The sequence below is a fragment of the Anarhichas minor genome, unplaced genomic scaffold (genome assembly GCF_050575085.1).
Source record: "Anarhichas minor isolate MPS153535 unplaced genomic scaffold, ASM5057508v1 ptg000024l, whole genome shotgun sequence".
Taxonomy (NCBI): domain Eukaryota; kingdom Metazoa; phylum Chordata; class Actinopteri; order Perciformes; family Anarhichadidae; genus Anarhichas; species Anarhichas minor.
Window position 1 is genome coordinate 5,866,890 of NW_027466470.1, and position 18,959 is coordinate 5,885,848.

Here is an 18,959-nt window from a genome sequence, read left to right on the forward strand (position 1 = left end):
GACAAATTCTAAGCATCTCCAGGGGTTTAAGAGGTGTTCATTTAATGAGCTATTTGTGGCAGCCAAGATGATGGTATAATTTCCTTAGAAAGAGCTGGATAGCTGTATCGAATATTATGCTGACAGAAAATTAGGTTCTTTATCTTATCGTCGCACTCGTTCATATCTTTTTGCTGTAGATTTGTTCCTGAACCATCAACTGGCTTGTCACTGTATGTTACTGTCAATCTCTGCCAATGGGCTTTCTCTGGTGCATCTCTGTTTTTTTTTTTTTAAAGCTTTCCAAAATCAGATTAGCCAGCAAACACACAATACATTTATGTTCGCTTGACATATTAACTTGCAAAGGATGAAGCAATACAATGTACCCTAAATATCTACAATAACATAGGAATCGGGTACACTGAAACCCTATATCTGCGTGACGCATTTCCTAAATGTCATGTAAAAACCCACATAAATTCATAGCACATGTACAGCACATGTACAGTATGTTTTGGAAACATGATGGTTTTCAGCTTTGAACCTTTTTTTGTACTATACTTATGGTTTAATATGCATGAAGATTTCTATTCATACTTATATTTAGATTTCCTTATGAACATTTATTTAACTTTTCCACTCACATTTTCACCTTTTCACAAGCCTGACAAAGACACATTTAATTTTTATGTGAGAGCTTTACATGCCATTTACTGTAGTCGTGGTTCGAAGACAATGAACGTCACATTAAATATAAACCAATTCTCTTCCATTTTTAAAAAAACAATTGGTGAAATCCTCCAGAGGAAGCTATTTCCAGTTGGATTTGGGTCAGCTCATTTTCTCTGAAGCAACTCTTATTGTTTTGACAGCTCCACCACTCAGGTTTACCAAAGGTTTACCACAGAAATAGAGTAAAGGAACAAGGAAAAATCCGTCCTTGACACCCTGAACATGAGTTACACATACAAGCCACCAAGGTCGACACCTTTATCATGACAGACCTCATTCTGTTAGGCCTCCATGTCTATAGCTATTGAGGCAACTTTGATCAAACATATGGCTCAGAAAGATAAATGATCTTGTGGTAACTAATGGTTACGACTGACATTTACACACAACTGGGGAATCAGTATAACATCCACAAGTGTCTGACAGTTTACTGTGACCTGGAATTGAGACAAACACTAATAGTGGTTGTTTTTACACGAGGGGTTTTAAAGCCAGACATTGTTTCCTTACATTTAGTCACTAAATGTCACATCAACTTAAAAAAAAAAAAAAAGCGGTGCTTGCAAAGCAAAAACTTTACGCAACATTTACTGTGGACCTTGAAATAATTGTTCTGAAATTCACAATTACAGTTAAACAGAAATACAGTAAATGTGAAAACATGGAGCAGTCGCAAACACGTCAAGTACAAAATGTGTTGTAATGTTTGACTGTCAACAATTTCCAATGGTGTCAACAAATTCCTAAGTAAACAAAGTGTTTTGCAATAAGATAGCAGTGGTAGAATAAAATAAGCTGGTATGATGATATGATATGATATGTAAGGCGTTTAATACAATCTTGCCAAAACCAAAATTAAACTCACCAAGCTGCATGCTTGCTGGCTGAGTTGCAGCGAGGTACAACAGTTAGCTGTTAGAAGATCAGCCAATTACACTGTCCAAAGCACTAAAAGTGAGCAAACGTTTTTTCCCCCCACTGTCTCGCTGGCGGTCGGTGATGCACTCAGCTGTGTTATCAATAGCGGCCGGCTGGGGGCAGGTTAAGAGTAGTGAGTGAGGAGTCAAAGGCAGTACAAACAGGCTATAAAAGGTGTTTTGAGAAAGTGTGAGTGACCGCAACCATGAGAGGTCCTAGAGCATGCAACCATAACTGGGCATTATGCAGTTTGCTGCAGCAGAATGGGATATTAGCCTTGGTCAGACACAAAGGTGCACACTCACTCATTCACGGACGCACACACAAACGAGACCGATTACATGATCCTCCTGGCGGAAGTAACAATACTGAAACAAGGATGTCAGCCGGTTATCAAAGAAAACCACAATGCATGCAAACTGAACAGAGATTTCAATTTTTTATGGAATGAATTGAGATACTATATGTTTTTATGCATGGCCAAACTTAACCATTATAATACTTAGACATTTAAAGTTTTAGGTAACGTCACCATCAGAATCATAACATTTCACAGCCAAATGCAAATGATGACACTAAAGGGGCACATGTGGCTATCGTAGAGACTCGTAGACAAATATAATGTGGACCGAGAACAATAGGTAAATTAATTGATCAATAACGAACAGCAGCATTGGGGTTGAGGCAGCGAAGAACAGCTGCGATGAGGGGCTCATTTGTAGCTCGGTGTGCAAAGATCATAACAGAAAATGCAATTGTATGTGAACGAGCACTTATCCCAGTCAGTTGGCGCAGTCGCCTAGCAGCAAGGGCGTTCTGGCGTGTGGTGGTCACTGTGTGCTGGAGAGAAGCTGCCCACTGCAGACTTCAGATGAAGGCTCCCACGAGGATTATTACACGTCAATACATCTTTCCATCCATCTGCTCATGACTTCTCATTAGGGGACTGGGTATATACTGGTAGGTGATAACACAGAGAACAGCGAGAGTGGGGTTTTGATGTCATCTACCTAACGGGAGGATACTTTTACACAAGGTTATTTTAGGAATGTCAGGATGATTCAGTGATGCTACTCGGAGGGGCTCAGCATGCAATTGTACAAAAAGACCCCATTGTTTGTGTGTGCAAACTCAATATAATTGAGGTAAAACATCCAGAATGAAAAGATGAGATGAGGAAAACAATAACCTGAATGAAATTGAGGATTTAAAAGGCTTACTTTTGATAGCGATAGCTAGTTACCCTGTGACCAAAGGAGGGTGCTGTGGTTCAGCTGCTGGCATAGATGTTGACAACATATAACTTAAGCCTTCAGACTGACATCCTGTCCCTGAATAAACCACACTTCTTCCAAACTACCTTTCAGAGTTTTACCTTTCATGCATGAACTACATACATGCTGATGTTAGACATGTTTATTTGATTGTGAAAGAATGGAGCAAGAATAGTTAAAACTTCATTAAATTGTTTGTTGCATCTTTGCAACACACATATTCACAAACACACACACACACACACACAAACAAGAAGAGCATAAATGTTGTTTATTAAGGCTAAAATGTTTGAAGTGAAACATGTTTTAACGGAAATCCAGCTGCGGGTCGCAAAAAACAGTATTTATCTTCACTAAATAAGAAATTCTGCCAAACAACATGGCAACAGAGTCAATGTTGGAGTGAAGCCTGTACAGGCTGGCACTGCACACTTAACTGGATACCTCATCAGGTCCTAGCTGGACAGGGGACAGTTTAATTAAATGCTTGCTCACTTCACTGACTGCCTTGTGGAGTTGATAATGAACACGTCACATCTACCAGGAACACAGCTGGTGTATTAACCACCTTATTAGTTTTAGCATTGGCTTGGACACACTATGTCCTGAGTGCTGGTAAATGATGATGTGGAGCAGTGTTGCCACAGCTCCTCAGAGAAGTAATACAAGAGCCCTAAGGGAGTTTGAGTTTGAGTGTCAATGTAAACTACCCCTGCACAACTTAATACTGCACTTTAAAGCAAACAAAATGTAAATAGAAGGGTTGCCACAAGGTTGAAACCGCTTCCAAACTGATTAACATGTATTTTCATCCGTAATAATAAGGTTTTGTAAATAACAGGACGCAAGCCTGTATTTTGATATTGACTAACTGAGAAACACACAAAATAATGAGTTTGGGTCCATAACTTAAACATAACTCAACAAACACAAAAAGCATTGCAAGATATCATATTAATAAAATATCGGAATGGCATTCAACTAATGAATGCTAATTTTAACTTTGTTTACATCGACAGTAATGTACCTACTCACATAGTGTGACAGTTGATACATTCTAATAAATAAAACTAGGAGCAGTGTTGTATGCAAGTCCACCTAAACCGAGACCAAGTCTAGACCAAGACAAAGGCAGGGTGAGTCCCACACTGCATGACACACTTCAGATGTGGAACATGCAGACCGTAGGCACTCCTCAAATTGATCTGAAAGTTTCACATTCCCATAAAAACACCCACAGAAAACAAATGACGTGTCCCTATTCACCCCTTTCATTGCATGCATACTGTATATGTCTGTGTGTGTCAAGTGTATTTAAAGAAATGTCTTGATAAAATAATCAAAAAGGTATTGCAGAGTTTAATTTGCCTTTGTTTCCCATGAGCAATCACAGTAACCATGTTAATAAATACTGCACAGGCAATTTATTGATATCACTGCAGTGTGTCTGAGACTGAAACAAGACAAAACAATGCAGTCTATTCCAAGACGGGACCTTCAAAAAGTGGTCTTTAGACCGGTCCCTAGAAATAAACGGTTGTAAAAGGCAATCCCCTACAACCACTCTTTTTTTGTCTTTTAAGTGACATATCTGAATTGCACTACCACTTTTCCGGGGTAATTATATCCAGGCTGTTGATTGGTTGTACCACAAAGGCTACAGCTGCACTGAAGGTCATCTGGTGGATCCATGTAACAATTGGCATTGTACACAGAATGGAGCCTTTCCAGTGTACATATCTGTCCGATTAACAGAGTAACTCCAAAATAGCAAATTGGACATGTCTTAGATGCTTTAAGAGCTTGACAGTATGCGGTCGGTCACGTCGTGAATTGTTGCCGCAGCCTGTCAATGGCAATCACCTGGTGGGATCTGAAATGGGGGGGGGGGTTGCCGCTGAGCTATGTAGGGCTGGATCCGTTTATAAATCACCCTGACAAACACAGTTTCCGTCTGTGTCTCTCCATAGGTTAGCTCCAGCCAGACACTGACCACTTCAGTCATGTGCTATTTGAAAATAATGAGGAACAAACTGCAGCCATGACTTATTATTTCTCCAGCATGCACTGATCTGGGGATTGTTTTACGCTCCGATGGCCCAACTCCAGCGGACCAGGCCACAGTGAGCGAGAGCAAGAGAGGCAGCCTGATTATTTTATGAGTGCGATTGTCTTAGTTATATTTAAAAAGGACCTCACATTATGGTTTAGTGTATTTTCAGTGAGCAATATTAACCTGCAATATATCAAAAAGTCTCTCTGTCGGCAACAATCCTAATGCACAATAGCAGCTGACAGGTGATGCTAATGTGTGTTACCTTCTTGGTCCAAAGCCCGTAGTATCTCTGATATCATCCCAAATTATTTCAATTCATTCTCCTCCAGTTAGTTCATAATAATGTGTGTTTGATTGAAGTTTGTAGATTGTGTTTAAATCATACACACCAACTGGATTATCATCACCACAGGAAATTATTCTGTTCAGCTTCCCACAATATTGTTTTTTTTTCTACCTCTCGCTGCAGAGCAAAGGCGATCTCACAGCTCATTAAAAATTCATATTGACTTACGTATATGTCCTTGCTTTTCTTTATGAACAGGAGATGTCAGAAGTCATTAACATATTTGTAGTGCAAAGAGGGATGTAATGAAGTGTGATTATAGATAAGCCCAGAGGGGGAACAATTGATCTATCAATAAATTGAAAAACATATTTGTGGAAAAAAAGCCTTTGAAGTTGCAGGAGAAATAGTTTTCTCTTCTTTTCCTCGTTTACTTATGGATGGGTCATATCTCATCCTCCATATGTCAATAGATACACTATCAAAATAGATAGGAGCAACGGCTCACAGTAGAAAACGTCCTTTTCAACAGTAGATAACAGCTGAATACTGAATAACTGAGAGACTAAACTAACTGAGAGAGTAAACAATATTTTAATGAGTAAATCTCACTAAATGAATCAGCCCTCATAATTATGGTAATCATGTTTTTTTATGGTTATTTAAGGGTATTTATGACTTCAGTGCTGCTGTGATGAAATTTAAATGAGCTGACCAATGTTATTCTCACATGCTCGGACTTTCTTTAGGGGATTTTAATTGCAAAAATATTGAGTTCATGTTTTCTTGTGAAGCACACATAAGCAGCTAATGATGCAGACAACACACGTAAATGCACACCACTGAAACAAAAATGTATTAAAATGATTTCAAAAGAAGGCACTGTAGGTGCAAACCCAGAATCAGCAGGACAGCTGTCCCATATTAAGCATAAACACAGAATGCTCTATTGCCTCGATTGTCCTGTGACCGGAGAAATCTGCTGCTGGAGGCATGCGAGATAGAAATAGCGTTCATGTAGTAGTTCTTTGGATAGACAGGTTACAATATGGACGCAGTGTAACACATGTCATTGGAAAGAGAAGGTTTTTAAGAAGGCCTTTGAATGAACATTTAATGCAAACATCAAATACTCCACCCTCGCTGACATTTTGACTACAAAGCTTATCTCCATTCAAGTGTGAACGGCAGCTTCTCAAAGTGGCACTTAGTGTTATTCTAGATTACTTTCTTGACTTCTATGTTATTGGCACTCCGCTTTACGAGAGGCTTGTTCACATAACGGTAACGACACTCGAAAAGTCCAAGATCAGACGGTGGCAAACGTTCCGTGAATCCTATTCTGGGCCGTCAGATTTGAGTTTAAAGCTCCGCAAATCCCTCTGATCAGACCAGACAAATGATCATCATAAACACGTGTGCTGGCAAAGTATGTGCACAGTGAACACTGCTGTGTCATTGACTGCAATTTTCAATAATAATCAAGGATAATTGCTGGGAATTACAGCTCCCACTTCCCACCAGACAGCATTGTGGCTTTGCAATTTATAGAACTTCACTCCCATCTTGTACAGTAATGATTGTTTCCGTCCCCTTCGCGCTAATAACCCTCACACTTCACTGAGCACGTTCAACAGTCCAAGATAAGGAAGGTTACACAAAGGGCTCAATCGTATTGATAGAAATAGCCTGATTAACACAAGGTCCCATGTGGGATTTCAGCTGATATAGTTTTACATCATCAGTATGCTGATGATGGACACCCGCAACAACAACCTTTGTCTTAAATAGAAGCACAAATGCATATCCTTTTATAGTCCTCCCCCTATTGTTGGCAGTGTGGTTGGGTATTGTACTCTAGGGGGGGTGGAGGACATGACACCTGTGGACAGCGGATAAAGGGACCTGACCGCAGTGTGCTGGATCCCTGTGCTGTGTCGGTCCTCCAAGTTGTCTCCTGAGATCTTTTTACGATGGCCCCAAAGAAGAAGGAAGAGCCGAAACCTGCCGCAGCAGCACCTCCCAAACCCCCAGAGCCAGAGCGCCCTAAGACCCCGGAGTTTGACCCTGCAACAGTGACGGTAAAACAAAAGAAAAACAGCAATATTAAGCAATGCAGAGAAACTGAAGACTATTTTAATCTTTTAAATGGCCAATGATTACTCACACTGGAAAAGAAACTTAAAATGTAAATATTTTGTATTGTTATCATAGTATTTATGATTTATCTATTTTAAGATAATTACTCATGAAGAGACGCACAAAGAAAATGGTCACTGATTTTTCCACTGGAGTTTAAAGAGCACCAGAGACCCCATGTGACCCAATATTGGCAGTGCAAGCAAACCAAGAGAGCCATTTGAATGGGCTATGATTATGCTGGCAATTTAATATTTATAATTATTTCCTATCTTTTTCAAACATGCATAGTAAATTGTGTAGTTAAAGAAGCTGTGACTTCTTGTTTGGGGGGAGAATCAGAGGCAAACTCTCCGATACCAGACATCATGGAAAGATCTTCTGCTGACATGGCCCCTTCAAAGGATAAATGTTTCCCTGGTTGAGGGAGCCGCCATGTTACAATGAGGAGGCGCGGTTAAAACCACAAAATATGATTTTCATTATGTCTGTGAATAGCGGACCACCCGCACCATTCCTCTGAGGGCAAAGGGGTGGAAAAACCGGGAGGAAGAAAAACAGAGATAATTACATCCATCACCGCCTGTCTTTAAACTGGCTTAGATAAGTGCTCGGATAACATTTTTACAAAGCCTTGTGGATGTTGTCAGATATCCCAACATCAGACAGAATATACAGTATAAATAGTCATCATTTGTCATGGGTGTTCAGAACAGGGATTTCTTTTTAAGACTCATCGCTGAATTGTCATACAGATAGTTGTTTTTTAAAGACTGTATTACAAAATATATTGTACAACAGACGCTACATTATGACGCTACATCCCATTGCTCTAAAAAAAGCGTCTGTTACACCATGAAAATAAAGTTTTAGTTCAAGTTTTGAACCACCTTCATGTTGCTAACGACAAGTGGTTGATGAATCAGCAGCACGTGTTCAGATTTAGTGCATCAAAACTGCATGTGACATAATCATCAGGTTTTGATTTCTTGACCTGGTTTAGATTGTAGTTCAGATACCGTTTGTGTTTACAGTATCAAACAATCCCTGCCCCATGTTGCGACTAAAAATAGACCTCAAATGAGGCTGACAGTAGCAGACAGGCTGTGGGGAGGGGTTGTCCGACGCAAGGTCACTGATGAACAATGCACTGTGATCAGAACTGTAACTCGATCTGTTGGATTAGCATGATAGAGGTGGAGGCAAGGCGAAGGGCAACGCTTCACAGTTTGTTCTCCGGTTTTTAATTCATTTGCCTTGTGAACTGCACTCATTCCCGAATGACCAGCAGGATCTGACCGCTTTATTTGCTTCCTCTCTTTTCAGCTGGAATTCACCCCCGAGCAAATTGAGGGTAAGGATGGACTGCCAGCTATTTATAAACGGATTGTGGTTTGTGGGATCAAGCCGTCCATTAGTGTGTGAGAAATGCTCAGCAACAGCTGACGAGGGGGATTATTTTAAAGTAAACATTTCCAAGTTGATCCATTTGAAATGAGATGAAGGCACATGTGAATCACGGCAGAGTGTGACACCGGAGGAGTTGACCATTACCGGCTTCGTCTTCAGCGGAGGAGCCTTTTATCCGAGGGATGCTTTCATACATCATTACTTTGAAGCATCTTCAAGGCCTCTCCTCAAAGATTCTGCATGAACTCTTGGATCACAATGAACAGAATAACATGTTTTTTTTATTATTTGATTTTTTTTCACAGACTTCAAAGATTCTTTTCAGCTGTTTGACAGGACACCAGCCAATGAAATGAAAATCACTTATGCCCAGTGTGGTGATCTGATCAGGGCTTTGGGCCAGAATCCTACCAACACAGAGATGATGTATGTCCTTGGAAAGCCCAAGCCTGAAGGTGGGTTGTATGCACCATCAGTATGCTGAGTGATCTCCCTGTTGTCTACAGTCAGATTGGTGTATACTCTGGTTTCACAGGCAGCATCTGGGGGATACAGAGAAAGGTTCAAATAAAGTGCAGCATTGGTCATGACTGAAGCCTGTGCAGTTTTTCTTTTCTTTGGTAAAATCACTTTTTTTTGTTTTCCCCCACAGACATGCAGACCAAGATGCTTGACTTTAACCAGTTTCTGCCTTTGCACCAACACATTTGCAAAGCCAAGAGCCGTGGCACATTTGAGGACTTTGTGGAGGGTCTGAGGGTATTTGACAAGGAGGGGAACGGCACAGTCATGGGTGCAGAGATCAGGCACGTTCTGGCGACACTGGGTGAGTTGAGCGGTTTTACTGCAAACCGATTTTATAAAGCCGTCATTATAAGGGTGCTAACTGAGCTGACGGTCCTCTTGTTTCCTCTTTATGAACTATAGGTGAGAAGTTAAGGGAGGACGAGGTGGATCAGCTGATGCAAAACCAGGAGGATGCTAATGGATGCATAAATTATGAAGCTTTTGTGAAACACATTTTGGCATCTTAAAAAGGGTTCAAGCATATTTCAACCTCATTGTCATTCTAGTGCTACATCCCTCTGCATGAAATCAATAGGAGTGAGTTATGAGTTTGTTTCTCCGTCACCACAGAAGATCTTGTTTCTTGTGTATTTCCATGCATCGCATCATGGATCTATAACTCATCAATATTTCACCTTGTTTTTCTAAGGCTGTCCTATGTTGATGCTGTGCACATATTGCACCTTACCCCTGTTCATATTGTAGATCATGGTAAATAAATGAATTCATTATGATGGTGGTCTCTTTTTCAAAACTACAATTCAAAACTGCTCCACAAAGAGAGAGTTGTATGCAGGTTATTTCACTTGGGACTCCAGCGCGCTGTCAGTACTGAGTTCAATAGAAAAACATCCATCCATCATGGACCTTTGTCAGGCATAGCAGACATTTCGACTAGTCGTTATAAGAAAAGCACAGGTGTTACTTATAACACTAAGATTGGCTTTGCTCTATTCAGGTGTATCAGGGAGAGTGACAGTGAGCCAGCATGCACAAAACACCTTTTTTCACGGCGGACAGAAGCACAGGTGTATTTAATGGCATCAATGATTGCTGCAAACCAGTAGGAGAGGCTCTGGTATTGTGCATGCTGGCTCGCTGGAAAAGCTTACAGGGCACTTTATGGGAAATGAGGCTGAGCCACCATTTATGTTGTCAATTTCACCTGCGCTTTTCCTACTAAAGTATGACAAGTCAAAAAGTCTATTGTAAAAAATGGCTTTTGATGCTGAAAAACTCTGGCAGCTGACACTGTGCAGAAACTAAAACTTTTTCTTTTGCAGGATTTTATTTTCTCAAATATCTTTCCAATGTGGTGTACACTAGACAACACTTATTTTCATGTCACTGAAAAATAAAAATGAAAAGAAATGGGCAAAATAAAGAGTTTACCTAATTAAAGATTAAATTAAAGGAAGAAACAAGAAAAAAAAGATGTCTGTGGTTATCCCATGGAAATAATTTTCTTTAGACACTACTTTGATCAGGAAAGAGGTAAATTGCAGTAACACACACACACACACACACACACACACACACACACACACGTGTATGTATATATATATATATATACACACATTATATTATACAGAATATTATTATATATATATATATATATATATATATATATATACATATATATTTCTGTTACAAGAAATAACAAATCAGTGCGAGACAAAACTTTGGTATTGAATTAAGATCTCAAATGTCTAACTTTCTGTATTCAATGTATAAACTCACACCCACAGTTCAACATGAACATCACATATTTTTATAATGAAGACAGATCAAGATTCCAAGATCAAGGACCAGGGTAGAATATGGCAAAACATAAAATATTGGTGAGTAAAAAACACCCAGAGTAGAAAAATAAAACAATATATGTGTGTATATCTGTATAGAGATTGAATTAATGGAACCATCTAAAGGAAAAATGTAGTGGTAATTCATTTCTTTAACCAGCAGGGGGAACTATTGTTACAATTATTTCTTCTTCTTTCTAAATATAGGGATTTAGCAGACATTGTGAGGAAAAAACCAACATGCCATTCCTTTGCTAAATGAACCCCGAAAGCTTGATTGTTGTTTTCCTCTCCTTCAGTACCGATATAAAGCTCCATTCCTGTTTTCACCATACAAATAAAAGCGTTATAAACCTCTGAAGTTCATCTTTCACAACCCAACCATCCCACTGTGCCCTAAAATGGAACGTCATTTATATTCAAATCTCCATTTGATTCAATCAATGCCACAGTTACATTCATTGATGAACACACATCAACGACTCATAATTAACTAAACTGACAGATGCTCTTCCTCTCAAAAAATGCAAAACACACATTCACTGACTTCTGGTGGTTGAGTAACCCTTCTTTATTTCTGTCCTTCTTTCAAACCCACATGTTTAATTAAAGTGAAATAACACAACCTTCTCACCGAACTAATAATTAATTGTGTGCTGTTACACTGCTGCTTAAACCTTTTGTCCACAGTAGTTTGGTGTTTCATGCACGAGTTGTATCATGAAACATCAGTTTCTCTGCAATAGGCTGGTAGTTGGGTTGGAAAGAGTACTAGAATATTATACTCAAGTAAAAGTAATTGTATTGGGTAGAGGGAGGGTAAATTATATGATTATGTTCTTAATAGAAATAACCAGAGGAAATAAATCAGACACTAGCACAGAATCAAAGCCGAAAGGCTCTGCAGTCACAGCATGACACAGATTAACACACACCTAACTGAAGTTAAAAGTTCCTCAGTGAACGCAGAAGTCACCTGGTGGATGTGACTCTCACACACCCTGACACTCAGTGAGTGAAGTGTCAGCTGAGTGCTGAGTGTCCAGCCTCGAATCACACCATTTTTTATTTTTTTGCTTTTTGTGTGTCAATTCACGCTGCGACAATCAAGGCCATATGTACAGAGTATGGGCCCATTTTTCAAGGCCTTCCCCGACTCCTCAAAGCACAATCACGTCTCACTCCACATTTGCCCTGTCCAACCTGCACAAACATCAGCCAAGCATAATTTGCATATAGCCATCAACAATCACTCATGACTGCAGTTTAATTTTATGACTACAAGTCATACTAGATGGGATCACACCAGCCGCCAGGCTAACGCAGGCCAGGGCATACAATGGGGGGGGGGCATACAACGTGTAGACAATAAATGTATAAGGTCTTGTAATGACTAGCCCAATAGATGAACAAATTTGTAAACAAATCCACCCAAACCATTCTTAACAACTTTTCAAGCACTTCTCCTTCTTCGGTCTGCTGACCTGAAATCACTCAACATAATCTTTGTCTACTTCCCTCTTCCAGCCTGAGCGTCGGGCTATACATTTAGCAATTATTTGTGCATAGCCGATTTCCCACTGGACCTCCAGGATAGCACCAGTTTAAATTTGCTGGGGAGTTTCATCTCAACTGCACAGCCTGAGTAATTCAGTAAAGCGGTTGGTATCGTAATGGAATCACTTCTCTCATGTGAGCAATTTTGTTCTTGTTAAAGTACACTTTTTCTGTGCTCAACTTCTGCCCCCCAGAGCGGAAATATAATGTTCTCATTTAACAACCTTGTTTAATGTGAATAAATTAGACGGATTCAGTATTCATTGTGCATTTTATAAGCCAAAGGTTAGAACTATAGTATGTTATTCAGCTTCAGTGTCACAGCCATAAAACAAGCCTAATCATTTAATCCATAGTTGTGTTTCCCATTAGTGAATAATTGGTTGGCAACAGGTGCTTATTAGTTGCTTTGATGTAACCAATGGGTCTCGGTCTCTTGTTCCAGTAATGTTATGGTCAAAAGAATGTTCAAAACAATATGAATCAGGATGTGATCGTTTCCATCACTCAACTTTCAAATGTAATCTCTATTGTAAATGTAAAGGTTGTGGTGCTGCAATGGAACTGCACAATAGAAGCTTAAACCTACTTTTCAATTTAGTCACAAGAAAATAATTAGCAATTAAAGGGGTCCTCCACCTATTGCATTGCCTTTAAATTGACTTTCGGTCTTTGGGTCAAGCTCTGAAAATTGTATTACTTCCTAATTAATTTAGGGAAATAATCCCATCAAAAAAGTGTTTTGGAACAGTTGAACAAATAAATTATGAAAAATACAGTATTTCTAAGATCCCGCCTATTGCCCTGCACGCTGGCTGCTCTACAAGATAGTTTATTGCTCTATGCAGTGCATTCAGAAATTATTTAGGATTTTTAAATAGTTTTATGTTGCAGCCTTATGCTAAAACAGTTGGAATTTACACCATCATCAATCTACACTCAATACCACATCATGGCAAAACAAAAAGAGGATCTAAATTTCTTTTGACACAAGATCATTTACTGTGAGACTTGAAAAACAGCCCAGGTGCCTCCCATTTATCTTGATCACGTTTGAGACGTTTCCACACCTTGATTAAAGTCCACCTGTGGTAACTTCAGTTGATGGGACATGATTTGGAAAGGCACACACCTCTCTATATAAGGTCTCACAGCTGATCAATGTTATCAAACCAAAAATCAACCCACGAGATCGAAGGCCCTGCCTGCGGAGCACAGAGACAGGATTATGTTGAGGCACAGACCTGCAAAATATTTAGCTGTATTTAAAGTTCTCAAAAACACAGTAGCCTCCATCATGCTTAACCCCATAATGACGAAGCAAAAACAGGAGTTTAGAAATGTTTGCAAATGTTTATAAAATTAAAAAAAACCCTGAAAGAACACATTGACTTATATTCAGACCCTGAACTCAGCACTTTGATATACTTTCTGCAGCAATTACAGTGTTTGAGAGCAGTGTTGTCACAATTGGGCTTGTTTCTGCTCTTGGTTACTTCTAATTAAGTTGTGCTGGGAAAACCACTGGGCTGGTATATGGGCTGCTTTAGTCGACATTTAGCATAGTGTTGAAACACAATACCGTCACGTCATCATTGACATGGGAAATTGTGTATTCGGTTGTCCGACTGCACCCTTTTTGGGTAGTGATAGCCTATTTATCTAGCTAATTTATCGTTGGTTCTTTTACGCATACGAGGCTTATGATGTGTTTTCTATTGCATGTTTTTACAGATTTCTGACAGGGTTAAGATTTGGGCTGTTTTTTATTGAAATGGGCTATCTGATCTGTCAACACTGTTCTTGAGTATCCTCTCACGCTCTGTCAGGTTGGATGGAGACCACCAGACATTTTACGTCTCATCTCATCTCATGTCATTTCAGATCCTCTGCAGAAGAATTCACCTCACCTGCATCTCATTCCCTCATTAGGCCCTCGGCACCAGTTTCACTCACTCTACCAGATTGTCTAACGTGCATCTCATAGCTTTCCAGCATTCTGATTACCAGATTTTTCTCACCTGCCTGTTTGGACCTTCAGCCTGAAGTTTGGATTCCCCTGCCTGTGCCTCGTCACAATTGTGTGCCGGATCTTTTGGTTTTGAACCCTGCCAGTTTTTGAACTGAATAAAGCTCTACTTTATTACACGGGTTCAAGTTTGCCATTTGCCTCGAAACAGTACATTGTCAGGTCTCTCTAGAGAGGTTCAATTCGAATTTAAGTCTGCCACTCCTGCGATTCCTTTGCCGTGTGCTTAAGGTCATAGTCTTGTTGGAAGGTGAACCATTGGTGCAGTTTGAGGTGAGTGCTTTGGACCAGGCGTTAATGGCATCTCTGTGCTTGGCTCTATTTAACTTTCCCTTAACACTGACCTGTTCCCCAGTCTCTGTCACTGAAAAACTGCTACACAGCCCCATAGCGCCAGGCGACCAGCTCAAAGAAGAGTACTGGTTATTTCAAAACTTTTTTTTTTTTCATCATTTAATGAGTGAAAAACATTAAATTAAGCGATTTTAGCATTTACATTTTAAGTTTCAAACATGAAATAAAAACTAAAGGGGTCTCATAATTTGTGATATATATATATATCAGACAAAGCTCCTCAAGAGCCACAGAAGACATTTTTCAGCTGTCTTCACAGGCCGAGCAATACCGGCAGTGAGCTTTCTATTTCTTAAATTGACAGGGTGCTTTAAAAAAATATCTGTATTGTGGAAGAGATCATCCATTCTTAAAGCAACAATTCCTAAAGTTTTCAGAAACACGCATTACCTAATCAATCTTAACTTAGTTGTGTTTTTTTGGGTTTTCAAAATGAATGCATGGAAACACCTCATCATAGCATAATACATGAAGCATTTTGAAGACTGTAGCGGTGGCCTCAGTCCTGTATTTTCAGCCGAGGTAATGACTGATGAAATGCAGTTCAGTATCCACACAAAAGAGCTCAGGGCAGACGATCCGAAATGCAGAGCATATGTGCTGCTTGCCTCTGGCGCCGGTTCCCTCTAGAACATATGTCTATGCCTTTCATGCCTTTGTCGATCATCAAAAGCATTAATTGTCACAACAAGCCTTTATTAGGCTGCATCAGAGTCTCTGCAAATTGTTTGGGGATGCATAACTCATAAAGTCCTTAGGCTGTAGTTTCTGCTCCGCTGCAACTGCATCTACATTCATAATATATCATTTCGAAAGCACTCCCAGGACACTTTAATCACTGAGAACTATATTTACAAGTAAGACAATTACTTGCCACAGTGCCAGTGAAGCTGCAGTAGTCTACTCTATACTGAGAATAATTATGTGGTTGAGTCGTCACAAGACGGCTGCATTTATTTCATACAGTGCTTGGAGATATGGAGGTTGAAAAGCAAATGAATCAACTAAACAGATCCCATTAGTGCAATCTGCAACTAATGCCAGACCGCCCAGCGTAACCGAATAGTCGTAATGCATCATAAACTCTGTCAACACAGATCACCGTTGTTTACAAACTCCCTTGAAAATATAAGAGCTTTTTAACATGAAAAGCCAAACAGTAAAATGAAGAGTGTGGTTTTAATTCAAATCAATATTTTCACATGTGCATGTACAAATGTAACAGTGACACGATGATACGCGAGAGACACGTACAGAGACATTAGCTTCCTTTTCACACACACAAAAAAAGCATTTTCTTTTGTTTGTGTAAGGCAACATGGGTGGTTCAACAAATAGCTTTTCATAAAATCCGTAAGTCCAATGTGTTCATGTACAGTAATAAGTTAACCAATCTGACATCACACTGCATTGAATGCATTTCATCATGTACATTGAATGGTGTACAAAATAAAAAGTCAACACGATTTGGTCCACGAAGTGCAATGGCAACAGTATAAATATGCAGACAATAAAAAATCTGGATGCTGGTAAACATGGTCTGTCTCTTTGGTGAGTTTAAATAAAAGATTTTTTTTTCTTTATTCTGTATGAAAATATTAGATAAAGTCCTTTTTTTTTATAGTTACATAACATGACGAGGTGGTGGAGAGGTGGGCAGTGTCACAGTTCCACGAGTTGTGATGCTGGAAACAGAAATTCAGGTAAATGTCATAATAATATATTTATATCAAAATCGCCGGATTTGATGGCAGTCCAGTCGAGCAGCATACAGTAACGACAACAAAAAAGCCTGCTTTAATGTAACAAACATACAAAATGCAAATATGAAAATGTACATTTTACTACACGGAGAGCTGAAATATTTGATGTACTACACATGACACCCTCAACCAAATTTGATCACAGAAATTCTGAATATTTTCCAAATCTATTTCAAGTCCACAGTAGAACTAGATGTTATCCTGATGAAAGTATCAAATAATTACAGAAATAAACAAATAAATAAATACAAACTGATATAAAACAAGATTACTCATTGTGAAATTTGTTATATATTTTGGGAAACATATTTGCTTTCTCTTCTAAGAGTTACATGAGAAGATCATTACCACTTGAAGACTCCTGTCAGAGCCAAGCTAGCTGTTTCCCCGTCATATGCTAAGCTAACTGGCAGATGTGGGAAAGATACGAGAGGGGGTTTCAATCCTCTCATCTAACTCTCAGTAATGATAATACTTTACAAAGAAATTACAAACTATTCCTTTTTCAACATTCTTAATAGTACCAGACAGAAATACTCTGCTGATGTTATGTAGTAAAGATTAGGGACACACAAAGGAACATCTGCATCAAAACTTAAGCTTCTTAATTCATTTTTTTATTGTTCCGAATCCTTTTCAAAGTGAACACTACTTCTCCCCTCTTCATCCTTTTTTGCAGAAAACAAAGTGTGTTTTGAGTTTGACATTGAGGATAGATGGTGGTTCCCTTTATTGTGTGAGCGGCCTGAGCAGATGTAAGAGTTGGCATTACAGGCAGATGTTTGGTGCTCATTTCATCAAAATGTCCCTCTCTTAAACCAGCAGCTTAGTCGTGACACCGATTACTGGAAAGCTACACAGATTTCATAAAGCCAGAAGAATTTAATCTGCTTCCACTGAGACTGCATGAAAAATCCACGCATGACACTTAACATACACATAAATTACATAAATGACTGGTTTGGTAAAGAATGCATGAACCCATGATATATAACCTTATTTTTACTCATTTGGAAGCAATTTAATTTCATACTGCTCATCCATCAGCCTCAGAGAGTTCAAACACATGACACGTTAAATTGCTCGTTATGTTCACACCCTCCCTCTCTGAGAAAAGTCGATAAAGTTGGAAGCGAAACAATAGAAGGGACAACAAACGAGAAGAAGCTGAAGTATTTTCACAATGTTTACAATAGTACAGCACAAGACAACAAATTCAACACGGTATAAACTAATACAGACTGAAAGGAGAAGGCTCAGAAGACACATTATAAAGGCTCCATTACAATGGTTTGTTTGTATAAAAGAAGGTTATTACCACTCGTTGAGATTGTTTTTGGGTGGAAACCAAGTGTTCAAATTATCTTTTCGAGAAAGAGAGAGAGAGCAGTGCCTCTTGTGAATGGTTTGCCTTTTTATACAATAAAGTTTTCGATATTCAATTCAGGTGATCCCTTTTCTTCCCCGATGCCTCTTTCCTAGCTGTCAACGGCAGCTGTTGATGCCAAGGAGCGATTAACTGAAAGAGCATTTTGTCGTTTTGCTATTCATCGCACCAAATTCAAATCAAGCAACATTTTTGAGTGCATCTCGATCAATATATCTAATTAAGTATGCCACGTCGCCCTACCACAGAGCAACAATGGCAGCAGATGTCTATAAGTGCGTGAGCTGTTGAAGTTTCCTGCTGCAAATCCTGTAGGATTATCTTGCTGCACTGACGACCACTAAGCAGTAAGATGACAGCGATAAGAACGCTGGAAGATAAAACTTGTGATGTGATAGTTGGCGACGCCATCTTTAACTTTTTTTAAATACAAACCCCGTACCTCATGTACAATATGTAACGGGAGATAACTCTTCCAAGAATCTTGAGTGTCCATTTTACTTCATGTGTTGTCAAGGTATACGTTGGGACGCAATAAATATTTTCCACCAGACAAGAGAAACTGCCTGGCTCTTCAGTAAACACTGAAGACATTGCGGCCTTGTTCGAGGAATCAGTCTGCTCCGTACATCACTTCCTTGTTTGCACTGGAGAAAGAGATTTAGTCTGTTCCCTTCATGTTGTCGTGGAGATAACTCGCTGG

The 18,959-nt window shown here is 39.3% G+C and overlaps 1 protein-coding gene across 1 annotated transcript; it reads left to right on the forward strand.

Moving 5' to 3' along the window:
- Window positions 1-7,221: 7,221 nt before the first annotated feature.
- Window positions 7,222-9,831, forward strand: myl13 (myosin, light chain 13). Its single transcript, XM_076097843.1, has 5 exons — window positions 7,222-7,329; window positions 8,714-8,741; window positions 9,103-9,252; window positions 9,450-9,623; window positions 9,725-9,831. Exons 1-5 carry the CDS (start codon window positions 7,222-7,224, stop codon window positions 9,829-9,831), a joined length of 567 nt encoding a protein of 188 aa, XP_075953958.1.
- The last annotated feature ends 9,128 nt before the right edge of the window (window positions 9,832-18,959 follow it).